Source organism: Sinocyclocheilus rhinocerous, unplaced genomic scaffold (assembly GCF_001515625.1).
Source record: "Sinocyclocheilus rhinocerous isolate Xijiao unplaced genomic scaffold, SAMN03320098_v1.1 scaffold438, whole genome shotgun sequence".
Taxonomy (NCBI): domain Eukaryota; kingdom Metazoa; phylum Chordata; class Actinopteri; order Cypriniformes; family Cyprinidae; genus Sinocyclocheilus; species Sinocyclocheilus rhinocerous.
In genome coordinates, this window is record NW_015634015.1 from 332,245 (window position 1) to 346,330 (window position 14,086).

At 38.0% G+C, this 14,086-nt stretch overlaps 1 protein-coding gene across 1 annotated transcript in view; it reads right to left on the reverse strand.

The window, feature by feature from the left end:
- Positions 1 to 9,883, reverse strand: part of LOC107745037 (septin-7) — a 50,934-nt gene extending 41,051 nt beyond the window's left edge. The window contains exon 1 of the mRNA XM_016558867.1: positions 9,858 to 9,883. Coding sequence (XP_016414353.1) covers positions 9,858 to 9,867 — 10 coding nt within the window. The 5' untranslated portion in view covers positions 9,868 to 9,883. The remainder of the gene's footprint in view (positions 1 to 9,857) is intronic.
- Between the last annotated feature and the right edge of the window lie 4,203 nt (positions 9,884 to 14,086).

Below are 14,086 nucleotides of genomic sequence, written 5' to 3' on the forward strand. Positions count from 1 at the left end.
CATGTTGAAGAACATTTTAGAAATCTAAAGAACCTTTTTAAACTATAAATAAACTTTTCTGCATTTGAAAGGTTCCATGGATGTTTAAGTTTCTTCATAGAACCATTGATGCCAATAAACAACCTTTATTTTTAAGAATGTAAAACGTGGAGTACTATTTATGATGGATGGGTGCACTTTTTTGGGCTTCAAAATCTCGACCAACATTCACTGCCATTATAAAGCTTGGAAGAGCCAGCACAATTTTTAATATAACTCTGATTGCATTCATCTGAAATAAGAACGTCATATACACCTAGGATGGCTTGAGGGTGAGTAAATCATGGGGTAATTTTCATTTTTGGGTGAACTGTCCCTTTAATCATTGAAGCATTTCATCAAATTTTAACAGTAATGGGGCCTTTTTTCCATCTCCAAAATCTGCTTAAATTCATCTGGATTTTATACAAATTTTCCAAAAAATTGTGGTAATCAAATTAATTCATAAAACTTTAACAACTGAATCATCTTTTAAAATGTAAAAAAAAAAAAACTTTACATTAAACCAAATTAAAGGGATAGTTCACCCAAAAATGAAAATTCTGTCATTAATTACTCACCCTCATGTCGTTCCAAACCCGTAAGACCTTCGTTCATCTTCAGAACACAAATTAAGATATTTTTGATGCATTCCGAGAGCTCTCTGACCCTCTCATAGACAGCAAGGATCCTAACATGATCGAAGCTCAGAAACGTAGCAAGGAGATCGGTAAAATAATCCATGTAACATCAGTGGTTCATCCGTAATGTTATAAAGCTACGAGAATACTTTTTATGCGCAAAGAAAACAAAAATAACGACTTTATTCAACGATTCGTCTCCTCCGCATCACCCTGTAGCGCCATTTTGGAGAGTATCACATACGTAAACAACATATGCAGCGTATGTACGCGGATACGTTGTTTACGTTCAGATCAAAGCGTAAACATCGTAAACAGCGTATCTGTGTACGGTGCTGCTGACACAGAACAGCATACGTTGTTTACATGCGTTAATTATACACCAATTTTACTGGATTCAATTAATATGTCCACGTTTTGCTGAAATCATAGGCCCCTATAAGGCCCAGCATTACAAATCTACCAAATTCAGCACTTGGAAAGCCTGAGATGCTGCAGTTTTTCAGCTTAACTCTAAAAACAGGAAACCAGTCTGGAGGAGTGGCATAATGTGATCAACTCTGACATGAACTTATATGGGGTCGTTCCCTGCCTGCGAGTCTGGGAAAATGCAGACGGCATCAGAAATTTGTGGAATTCCATAAACCACAAGAGAATACAACTATTTAGCTGGATAGATGGAGGGAAATCTAAACAGTCTGAAACTCGGAGTTATATGATCAAGTACAAACCAGGAGAAGAACCAGAGGGTGTGCCGAGAACCAAGACAAAGAAGATGTTCACAAGACGTTATAAACTTTATTAGTGGTGTTTGCCAAGACAAGCATCAATTTCACCACTGCTCATACTTAACCTTTAACCCTTGACTCTAAGTGTTCAACTTTAGCATGCAACTCGTCCAGCACAGTTTGCGCTATGGACATGAACGGTACCTAAACTCATCTGGCTTCTTTAGAAAAAGTATGCAGTTACTTAAACTTGATTAAAAATACAGTAAAAATAATACAATTTCAAAATATTACTATAATTTACAATAACGATTTTCTATTGTTATGTATAACAAAATGTCATTTATTCCTGTGATCAAAGCTGAATTTTAAGCATATGATCACATGATCCTTCAGAAATTAGTCTAATATGCTGATTTGCTGCTCAAGAAACATTTCTGATTATTATCAATGTTGAATTCAGTTGCGCTGCTTTATATTTTTGTGGAAACTATGATGAATCTTTGATAAATACAAAGTTCGAAAGGAACAGCATTTATTTGAAACTGAAATCTTTTATAATACTAATACATTTCTTTACGGTCACTAGCTATGTTTTCATCCACATTTTTATGTGAATTTTGAGTTATCACATTAAAAAAAAAACATGCTGGATGAAAATGCCAAGATGTGCATAAAATTTAAAACTTTAATAAAAAAAAAAAATTTTTAAAGCTCACCTGAGGTGGATAATTTTTTTTTATCCAATAAGAAACCATATTTATATTAACCATATAATAACCATATAAATGCCTTAGCAACACCAAAACCACTAAGAGCACCATAGCATCTTTGTGTCGACTACCTTTACTGAAAACCCAACATTTTCTTCATGTGCTAAAAAAGGTAACTCATCCCACTCTGTTAAACAAATATATCACTGACATTTGATTTCCACACGCTTCTAGTGCTTCACCACAATGCATAAGCCTCCAACAACAAGTGACTTTTTCACAGAACAATTCCTCCAAGCATCCGAGAGCGATTCATCAGCTGGATGCATGGCAACGTGGTTCCTGTAAGGCTTGGAAACAAAGAGGACAGTGTGAAGGAAACTGGATGCATGTTGGCACAGAGCAATGCTGGGCTTCTCTCCTGACCTTTAACAAGTGCCCAACCCTGCGCCACTTCCACAGCACCTAAAACACGGAGAGAACCTTCCAACAAAGAAAAGCTTCTTTCAAATCCTAAATGTTTTCCAGAAGGGCAGGACAACAGTGACCTCACCACTGCAACAGAAACGTCTTCCACTCATTGCCTGGAGAGACGCACGCAAAAGCAATTGCTATCATTGAGCAGAATGAAGAAAAGCCCTACAGGATTTATTTTGCTTGCTGAATGTGGTTTTTGAAACAGGCCCGTGGTCTTGTGAAAACAGCGAGTAAAATACAGTCTTCTTTAAAATGTCATTATGAATTAGGGAAACAACAAAAGCAGGCGGCGAGTGGAGGAGCGAAGCAGGCACTGGGATGCTCTTCTGCCATTCTCTGGAGTGAAACCAGCACAGCGGAGAGACCAGAAAAACAGCCACGGTGGAGTTACTGCTGGGAGACATACCGTATGATACTCAATACAGGCCTGCCAGAGTGAAGAATTTCCCTGCTGGAAGAAACTCACATAAAAAGCTGAAGTTCTTGTGGAATCGTAGCTTGCAGGAGTTTTTAATGGTATCGTAACTTGCAGCTGTTTGAGGAAACTCATTTAGTTCGAATGCTTTAAAGGGATAAATGTCACTCCAAAAATTTATGATTTTTTTTCTACAGTGGAACACAAAGTAGATTGTTATTTCCATACAGTGATGGTGGATGGGAATAAATGCTGCCAATCTCCAAAAAATAAAAATGCTGCTGCAATGATAACGTCATGTCTGTCTTGTTTTGAGTTTTCAAGAACAGTGTCAAGAACTGCACCCATGAGTTGTATGAACTACTTTCATGGTTCTTATATCCTTTTTGCAGCTCCACAGCATCCATTACTGTTCACTTTCATTGTATAGAAAGGACCGATATGAATATTCTGCTGCTGCTTCGGAGTTCCACCCAAGATTCAAAATTAACAAATGGCAAGAATCTTCTCAACTGTGTATTTTTACATTTTGAATTTATAGTTATGTAGGACAGAAGACCAATCGTAATTCCGTATGCAAATATATTTATGACACAAACCAATTAAAATTTAGTATGCAATTCAGAAGACCAATTATAGTTCGGTATGCAAATAGATGTAAGAAAGACAAATTGCAATTCAGTATGCAACTAGATGTATGACAGAAGACCAATCATAATTCAGTATGCAAATAGATGGTAGTTGTTATATGTTGGAATGGTTGTCATATGTTGAATTTATGTTTATAAAAAAGACACAGCAGAGTGTGATGTCATCATGGCCATTGCAGTGTCCGAAAAAAAAAAATTTGACCACGGCTTTAAAGGGATAGTTTACACAAAAATAAAAATTCTGTTATTAATTACTCACCCTCATGTAGTTCCAAACCCGTAAGACCTGCGCACAAAAAGCATTCTCATAGCTTCATTTGCTACAATTGAACCACATGGACTATTTTATCGATGTCCTTACTACCTTTCTGGGCCTTGAACGTGTGGGTTACATTGCTGTCTGTGCAGGGTCAGAAAGCTCTCGGATTTCATCAAAAATATCTTAATTTGTGTTCTGAAGATGAACGAAGGGTTTGGGATGACATGAGGGTGAGTAATTAATGAGTAATTACACCAAGGATAAGTGCCGTCATAATTACCAGTATTTCGTCATCAAGTCGGTACTTCAATTTTAAAAACATAACTATATCAACCTTTCTAATAGTACTGGTGCGGGTCGATCCGGTACCTGCTGATAGGAGGCTGCTTTCAAACATTCCCATATTTGTGTGAGCGCTCAGTCAAGACTCAAGAGTGATAAAAGTTTCCATTTACAACATGTTTATGAAGCACTGAGCAATGTAGTCAATCACAGAAAATGGTACACACTGCAGCTATAATCCTAACAATATTGTTGGAATCATTTCAGAACGTTTTTTAGCTAATTAACAATAAAAAAAAAAATATTGATAGCCAATCAGAATCCACCCAACTTTTATAAGCTCGAGCATTTAAAGCAGAAAACGACAAAAATGTTTTTAGTAAATAGAACATTACTGTATCTTCTGTTGGTGTGGATGCTAATAGTTATCTTGATACCGTATATTCTCATTCTCTGTGTGAACAGACCTTGTTTAGGTTAAGAATGTTAGTCTGACGAACAACACTGACTAACAACAATAACAAATCAGTGTCTACTAGTATAGAAAACCTAATTAGAATTTCCAGCTTAAAAATTACCACAAGTATACTGTATATGATTTTAATCTTTTTTTCATCTCATGAAGCATACGTGAAAAATTAAGCCATCAAAATTAAATAATATGAGGAACCACAAAACAATGCAATTATTAAAGGTGTGGTTTCACTTTTTGTGACTGAAACAATAGACCTATGTTGTCTACAAACATGCAAGAAAAAACGGCTAAATAATAGTGTAAATATTGTGAAATACTGTTTATGGTTGGTCAGTTTACCCTGTTTACTTGCCATTGACAGATTTGGCAAAAAAGTAAATTCTGGTTTTATATAGAAAGAAAGCTATACAGGTTTAGAACAGCATGAGGTTGAGTATTTGGGTGAACTTTTCCTTTAAGTAGTTATGCTCTAAATCACTCCACGCAAGAGAGAGAGACATTGATAGATGAACAGAAAGGTGACTATGAGCAGAAGGCTTACTAGAGCTAAATACAGAGTCCTTCATTGAACTCTCCGTCAAGAATGATGACAGATCAGGGCTTTCCTGTCAGCCGCCCAAAAATGCAAAACTGTGGTATCTGTAACCCGCCCTGTCTCTGTGCGTTACGAAACTCACTGTTTGTGCTGTGTCAAACCCTTACAGGCCTGCCCTGAGCAGATGAAAAACAACACACAACACGCATCCATCTAACCGTCTGTATTTCACAACATTAACCATTACTGAACACACTCCTCAAACACTACAGTAAGTTCTGCAATTGGGGAAATCTAAACAAGAGGCACTGAGTGTTATGGAAAGCCGGAGCAGAGCGAGGTGAGAGTCCTGAGAGTCCACTGGAGCAGCTCAGCCCAAAGCCCACCAGGCGGACCGGCGAGGGTCCGGCTCGCTTCCTTTAAAGGAAATATCCCACAGCTGTGTAAACCAGGAGGGTTTACTCCAGAGGAACTCCCCATCGCATGACAGGGGCGGGGGAGCTGGGAAGCAGGAAAAGCTCGGCACTGCGCTGGGAGGGACAGAGTTTACTACGAACTTCCAAAGAACTTTCACTGGCATGGATAAAGGCAGAACGCAGGAAAGAAGACCTGCTATGTGCTGTCAGAATGAACAATTTAAAGGTTCACCCAAAAATGAAAATTCAAGAGAGCTACAGTATGCAGAAATGAAGATTTTTTCCGCACACATTACATGGCTCCATAAAATCTGGATTAAAACACTGGAGTCACATGGTTTTGTTTTATGATGCCTTTATGGCATATTTTGAGCGTGAAAGTTTTAATTTCCTAGACTTTCACACTTTATTTTATTTTAATATAACCTTCTAACAGTGTTTTTATACATTTAAGTACTGAGTAACATTAATTAGCAATAGGGTTTGGTTTAAGGTTATTTGTATGTAATTATGCATAATTTCTGTTATTACTACAGTAACTACATGTAACCTGTAACAAAGACACTGTAAAAAGTTTTACCAAAATATCATTAAGATATTAAGATGCTTGTGTTTCTGAATAAATAAAGCAGTATCAATGTCATAAAATCACAAGTCTGTTTTGATTTAAAGGCCAGAAGCTAGTTTATATGAATAAAAATCACAAACACTTGTAAATTAAATAATTTAATATATACAGATTTATTCTTTAATAATTTTTTTTCAAATGGATTATGAAAACTTGTATACAATGTACTCTCATTAAAAAAATTACTTTTATAATGTTTATTAGTTCTAAAAAAAATAAGTTTTTGCTCAAAAATATCCAAAATTAAAAACAAATTGTTTATAATTTCCGCACAGGAGAGACTTGGTGGTGTTTCAAAACAAAGGGAAATCGGTATCGGCATCGGTTATCGGTCAAAATGATTCGAAAAATATCAGCATATCGGATATCGGCAAAAATATTAATATCGTGCATCCCTAGTACCCAGCCTTTTTATCATATCACATTCAACTGGTAAAAAAAAAATAAAAAATATTGGTGCTGCTGATCACATCCAAACCAAATATAATTCTAAGCAAACAGATGTAGGACAAAAGACCAATCATTATTCAGTATGCAATTCAGAAGACCAATAGTTTGTTATGCAAATAGATGTAAGAAAGGCCAATTGTAATTCAGTATGCAAATAAACGTCCAATATTGCAGTCTGTTTACTGATGGAGTGCAATAAAGGTCACTAGGTGTTTTTAAACTTATCTTAATTTTTGTATACTTTCTTAAAATGTAAGCTTTAAGTTGAAAAAATTTTAATCCAGAAACAGCTAGCATACCTAGGCTAAATGTGTAATGATATCCAAACTATTTAAGGATTATATGTACACTGTTGCTGTACAAACAACTGTAAAAACTTAGAGTTAAATGCCTCTACATCAGCCAAGATCAAGGCCAGTCCTTACAAGCAGCTGGTTAATCACTGGTAAATATTGACTTTAACCAGCCTCATGACTCTATCCTACTGTCAGTCAACAGACAAGTGTGAAACCATGGACAACCCCAGTGTGCATCCCACCGAGAACAGACGAACGGTCTTAAACAACAACATCTGGGTCTTTATCATCCAGAGAGAGAGAGAGAGAGGGCCAATTGTAATTCAGTATGCAAATAAACATCCAATATTGCAGTCTGTTTACTGATGGAGTGCAATAAAGGTCACTAGGTGTTTTTAAACATCTTAATTTTTGTATACTTTCTTAAAATTTAAGCTTTAAGTTGAAAAAATTTTAATCCAGAAACAGCTAGCATACCTAGGCTAAATGTGTAATGATATCCAAACTATTTAAGGATTATATGTACACTGTTGCTGTACAAACAACTGTAAAAACTTAACAGAGTTAAATGCCTCTACATCAGCCAAGATCAAGGCCAGTCCTTACAAGCAGCTGGTTAATCACTGGTAAATATTGACTTTAACCAGCCTCATGACTCTATCCTACTGTCAGTCAACAGACAAGTGTGAAACCATGGACAACCCCAGTGTGCATCCCACCGAGAACAGACGAACGGTCTTAAATCTTAAGTCTTTATCATCCAGAGAGAGAGAGAGAGAGCTGGAAGTGTTTGACAGCACTGCACTTCTTCAATTACTATGCCATTCTAATTACACGCTGTACACCAAATTGCCATCTAAGAGCTCATTTCCTGCCCAGCGTGCAGCAGAGGGGGAACTCCAGGGCGTAGCTGCTCCAACACTCCTCCCAAAATCCCATGGAGACGGAATTCTGAAATACTGACAAGTCAGAAACGCAGAATCGGTGAGCAGGATGTGAGATGACCCCAGGTGGGCGTCAGGGTCAGTTTCAGGCTGTGTTGTGCTTGAAGTCTGAAGAGCTGAAGGTGGAGGTAGAGGTAGATACGAGTCCTCAGGCCAAGCTAAATGAATGGGATTACAGGAAACTTCCAACCCACTAGGCCACGCTCACAGCTTTAAGTTGAAAAAATTTTAATCCAGAAACAGCTAGCATACCTAGGCTAAATGTGTAATGATATCCAAACTATTTAAGGATTATATGTACACTGTTGCTGTACAAACAACTGTAAAAACTTAACAGAGTTAAATGCCTCTACATCAGCCAAGATCAAGGCCAGTCCTTACAAGCAGCTGGTTAATCACTGGTAAATATTGACTTTAACCAGCCTCATGACTCTATCCTACTGTCAGTCAACAGACAAGTGAGAACAGACGGACGGTCTTAACAACAACAACATCTGTGCCTTTATCATCCACAGAGAGAGAGAGAGAGAGAGCTGGAAGTGTTTGACAGCACTGCACTTCTTCAATTACTATGCCATTCTAATTATTCTAATTACACCAAATTGCCATCTAAGAGCTCATTTCCTGCCCAGCGTGCAGCAGAGGGGGAACTCCAGGAACTCCAGGGTCCAACACTCCTCCCAAAATCCCATGGAGACGGAATTCTGAAATACTGACAAGTCAGAAACGCAGAATCGGTGAGCAGGATGTGAGATGACCCCAGGTGGGCGTCAGGGTCAGTTTCAGGCTGTGTTGTGCTTGAAGTCTGAAGAGCTGAAGGTGGAGGTAGAGGTAGATACGAGTCCTCAGGCCAAGCTAAATGAATGGGATTACAGGAAACTTCCAACCCACTAGGCCACGCTCACACACACACACACACACACACACACACACACACACACACACATTCCAAAGGAGGGGAAAAACCCTAGGTCCATGGGAGAATGGGAAGAACATTTGTTTTGAATGCTCATTTCTTCAAGCCCTGCTCTCTCATTCTGCTCTGCCATGTGAAATCCATCACTGATGCATTTCAGCGCACAGCTGCCAGCGCCTGGCATGAAGCGGCCCGCGTGAAACCGTATACCGCTAGACACATGAGCGCGTATAATCCACATAGCGCTGCATGCTATGTAACATATAACAGCCCTCTATTTCTGACCCCGTTTTCATTAATGTTTCACTCAAGCTTTTTTCTGTATTTCACAAACCTCAAAAAGAAATACAATCTGTTTTTAAAGGGACAGTTTACTCAAAAATGACAATTCAGGCATCATTTATTTGGCTTGAAGCCATTCCAGCCCATATGACTGTGCTATGGAAGCCTGTTTCTGCCACTGAATAAAACAATTGAAAAAAGTAATTGCGACTTTCCATATCACAATTTTGAGGTTTTTTCTCGCAATTGCAAGTTTACATCTCGTAATTCTGACTTTTCTCTAAGAATTGCGCAATATAAACTCACAAAAAAAAAGTCAGAATTGTGAGATAAAAAGTCACAATTACCAGAAACAGGCTTCCATACTTTCCTGCTTTTGTGAAACATGAAAGAAGAAATTTAGCAGATTGTTCATGCTGCTCTTTTCTATGCAATGAAAGGGAATGAGGACTGTCCAGCTATTACATTTTATTGTGTGATCCACGGAAGAAGTCATACTGGTTTTAGGTGAGTAAAATGATGACTAGTTTCTTTTTTGGGTGAACTATTTCTTTTAATGGTCTATAAAAAGTTCAAAACTTTGAAAATAAAGAAAAGGTCTATTAAATATTGCAAAAAGGCCATTGCAGGCTTTAGTTATCAGTGCCCTCAAGTGACACATGAGCTTTCATTTAAGGTAAAAAGAGGAATTCAATGGCCAGCAGTGGGATAAACAGGACAGAAGATACTCACCGACGACCATGAGAGTGAATTCGAAGCCCCTCCATTTCCTGCCCAGCGTGCAGCAGAGGGGGAACTCCAGGGCGTAGCTGCTCCAACACTCCTCCCAAAATCCCATGGAGACGGAATTCTGAAATACTGACAAGTCAGAAACGCAGATTCGGTGAGCAGGATGTGAGATGACCCCAGGTGGGCGTCAGGGTCAGTTTCAGGCTGTGTTGTGCTTGAAGTCTGAAGAGCTGAAGGTGGAGGTAGAGGTAGATACGAGTCCTCAGGCCAAGCTAAATGAATGGGATTACAGGAAACTTCCAACCCACTAGGCCACGCTCACACACACACACACACACACACACACACACACACACACCTAGGTGTTTTTAAACATCTTAATTTTTGTATACTTTCTTAAAATTTAAGCTTTAAGTTGAAAAAATTTTAATCCAGAAACAGCTAGCATACCTAGGCTAAATGTGTAATGATATCCAAACTATTTAAGGATTATATGTACACTGTTGCTGTACAAACAACTGTAAAAACTTAACAGAGTTAAATGCCTCTACATCAGCCAAGATCAAGGCCAGTCCTTACAAGCAGCTGGTTAATCACTGGTAAATATTGACTTTAACCAGCCTCATGACTCTATCCTACTGTCAGTCAACAGACAAGTCTGAAACCATGGACAACCCCAGTGTGCATCCCACCGAGAACAGACGAACGGTCTTAAACAACAACATCTGGGTCTTTATCATCCAGAGAGAGAGAGAGAGAGCTGGAAGTGTTTAGGAGGGGAAAAACCCTAGGTCCATGGGAGAATGGGAAGAACATTTGTTTTGAATGCTCATTTCTTCAAGCCCTGCTCTCTCATTCTGCTCTGCCATGTGAAATCCATCACTGATGCATTTCAGCGCACAGCTGCCAGCGCCTGGCATGAAGCGGCCCGCGTGAAACCGTATACCGCTAGACACATGAGCGCGTATAATCCACATAGCGCTGCATGCTATGTAACATATAACAGCCCTCTATTTCTGACCCCGTTTTCATTAATGTTTCACTCAAGCTTTTTTCTGTATTTCACAAACCTCAAAAAGAAATACAATCTGTTTTTAAAGGGACAGTTTACTCAAAAATGACAATTCAGGCATCATTTATTTGGCTTGAAGCCATTCCAGCCCATATGACTGTGCTATGGAAGCCTGTTTCTGCCACTGAATAAAACAATTGAAAAAAGTAATTGCGACTTTCCATATCACAATTTTGAGGTTTTTTCTCGCAATTGCAAGTTTACATCTCGTAATTCTGACTTTTCTCTAAGAATTGCGCAATATAAACTCACAAAAAAAAAGTCAGAATTGTGAGATAAAAAGTCACAATTACCAGAAACAGGCTTCCATACTTTCCTGCTTTTGTGAAACATGAAAGAAGAAATTTAGCAGATTGTTCATGCTGCTCTTTTCTATGCAATGAAAGGGAATGAGGACTGTCCAGCTATTACATTTTATTGTGTGATCCACGGAAGAAGTCATACTGGTTTTAGGTGAGTAAAATGATGACTAGTTTCTTTTTTGGGTGAACTATTTCTTTTAATGGTCTATAAAAAGTTCAAAACTTTGAAAATAAAGAAAAGGTCTATTAAATATTGCAAAAAGGCCATTGCAGGCTTTAGTTATCAGTGCCCTCAAGTGACACATGAGCTTTCATTTAAGGTAAAAAGAGGAATTCAATGGCCAGCAGTGGGATAAACAGGACAGAAGATACTCACCGACGACCATGAGAGTGAATTCGAAGCCCCTCTTCACAGACTTTCTGTACACTTGGTTGGGGAGATTTGCGAATCCCACGTACCCCTCAAGGTTCTTCTGTTGCTGTAGAGCAAAACCAAACACAATCAATGGCTTTAGCAGGCATGACTGACAAAACACTACAAATGAGAAACACGTAGGCGGCCATCTGTCACGACTGCACACGGTTACTGTTAACACCTTCATGAATCTTCAGAAACATTTGGTTTGACACTCAAATAACAGCATAGAAACATGGCTATAATAATGCATGGGCTTTTTTCAAATTAGACTACTTAACATGCTACCACACGATCTGAGGTATCATTCATGTTTGTAGCATGAATAAAGTGGGATGCACAGTGTGGGACACTAAAGTTTAATACTTAGAATTATGGATTTAAACAAACCATTGACTCTAAATATGAGTCAAACACAAATTCTAATATCTAATACTAGATTTTGAACTACTTAGCAGCACAGGCTACAGATTTTAGAGATCTTTTGAGGAGCTGAACAACATATCCATTTGTAGTTTGTCCAGGCGTTTGAAATGACTATGCATACTTACTGCTACTTTGGAGAGCATTCGGATCATGTTGTTCCACAGATCGATGGATGAATAGATGAAGAGATGATCAGATTCCACCAGGCAGGGAGAGAGGCATCCACATACACAAAATAAAACACAAAGAGACAGAATGAGACAAAGATAGGTAACAGCTGAAGTACATTAAGATGTCTGCAACTCACTAAGAGCTTCAACAAAACCATTGGTCTGTCAATCCAACCAATGAGGACGAGATGTGTTATTAACATCCATCTGAGGTGAACCAATCACACGTGATCAATCAAACTACATTCAAATAGTCACATTACTACAGGTGTAAATGACCAATAAGATATGGACACTACTTGAGTTTAAGAAAGAAAAGATTCTGTAAATATCAGTCTATTTTAGTCCTAATACCAAGCCTGTAGTGTTTTCCCAATGCTGCACGACCAAACCACTTCTCTAAACATACAGAATTACAGAAAGGCCAGAAATGGGGCTTTAGCGCTAGACTTTCACAGTGCTCAGGCTGCCAGTAAAACGGACTTAATTGAAAAATCATCTCACTGAATGAACCAGGCCTTCCCTGAAGAGCATTTTCTTTCTGCGGAAACAGCAAATCATCAAATGCACGGATCTGTGATTGCAGCACATAAAAACCCCAACTCATTTGACTATCAAAACCTTCATGTTATTCTGCTAACACTACAAAAGCAAACGTCTGGGAGGAACACGTGCAGCTTGATAGACAAGCCTGTGATGATGATTCAAAAAGTCAACTGCAACGTACAGTAAAAGAGTATCAAATCAGCTCAGACGACTCATACATTATATTATTTAGCATTATATAGCCTAGTTTTATAAAGTCAGAACAGATCAACATTTATGCTATAGTTATTCAGTGACAATCACATTTTCATAACATCGGCAAATGGTTCAAAGACTAAAAAAGGGGGTTTAAGCATCAAAACAATAAAAGTTTAATAGAGCTTTAAATGTATTTTTTCCCCAATACATTAGAATGTTTTTTTAATTTTACAGAAGACACCAACTAAAATGTCTTTCAGTGTAACAATAGTTCAATATAACAAAAAAACTTGTCAAGCATATTTAAACCTAAAATCATTGCATGACATTAAAAGACTATTACAGCCCCCAAAAACTAGTTAATTGTCATTCTAAAGCTTTACCGATCTTTGCCACTGTCCTTCAAACCACTAGGGTTTACCCATTTGTCAGCAAGAAGTTTTTAATCATTTAGCTAAAATATTACAAAATTTAGAATGATCAGTTTTTCTTCTATATATTTTAATAAGTGCAGGTCAGAATACGCATACGTCGTTTCATTTTTATATATCTGTTAAACTGAATGACCATGGAACATTTCAGCTAGGACTGGGCGATTTTTCCGATTTTGTCGACTAATTTGAATTTTATGTTTTGCCACGATTAAATTTTTTTAGAAATCGAGGAATTGCGATTTTGAATAAAAATATTACTAAACGTTAGAATTAGACACTTTGACAATATGCCAATGATAACAGTAAAGAGAAAAGAACGGTACAACCGCATGTCGGTGCACGTGATTAATCGCTCACGTGTGACGCGCTCATATCGCGAAGTGCCATTCACGCGGAATACGCTTTTGTGTTGAAAAAGATGCAACGCGGGCAGAGGAATAGGAAAAAAAATGCAAGAAGAACGTCTTTTAACTTGAGCGCCGCGTTTTTAGAATGCCGTTTCATGCATGAGAAGTGAGCGTAACAGTCAAAGGCATCCATGTTTACACAGAAAAAAAACAATGGAAAAGCAGCGCAATAGAATAAAAAACCTGTAAAGAACCACTAGGCCTACTGTATGTCTGATATTTCATGTTTTTATCATGGTGACAGGATGAAAGCTGCTGTTCA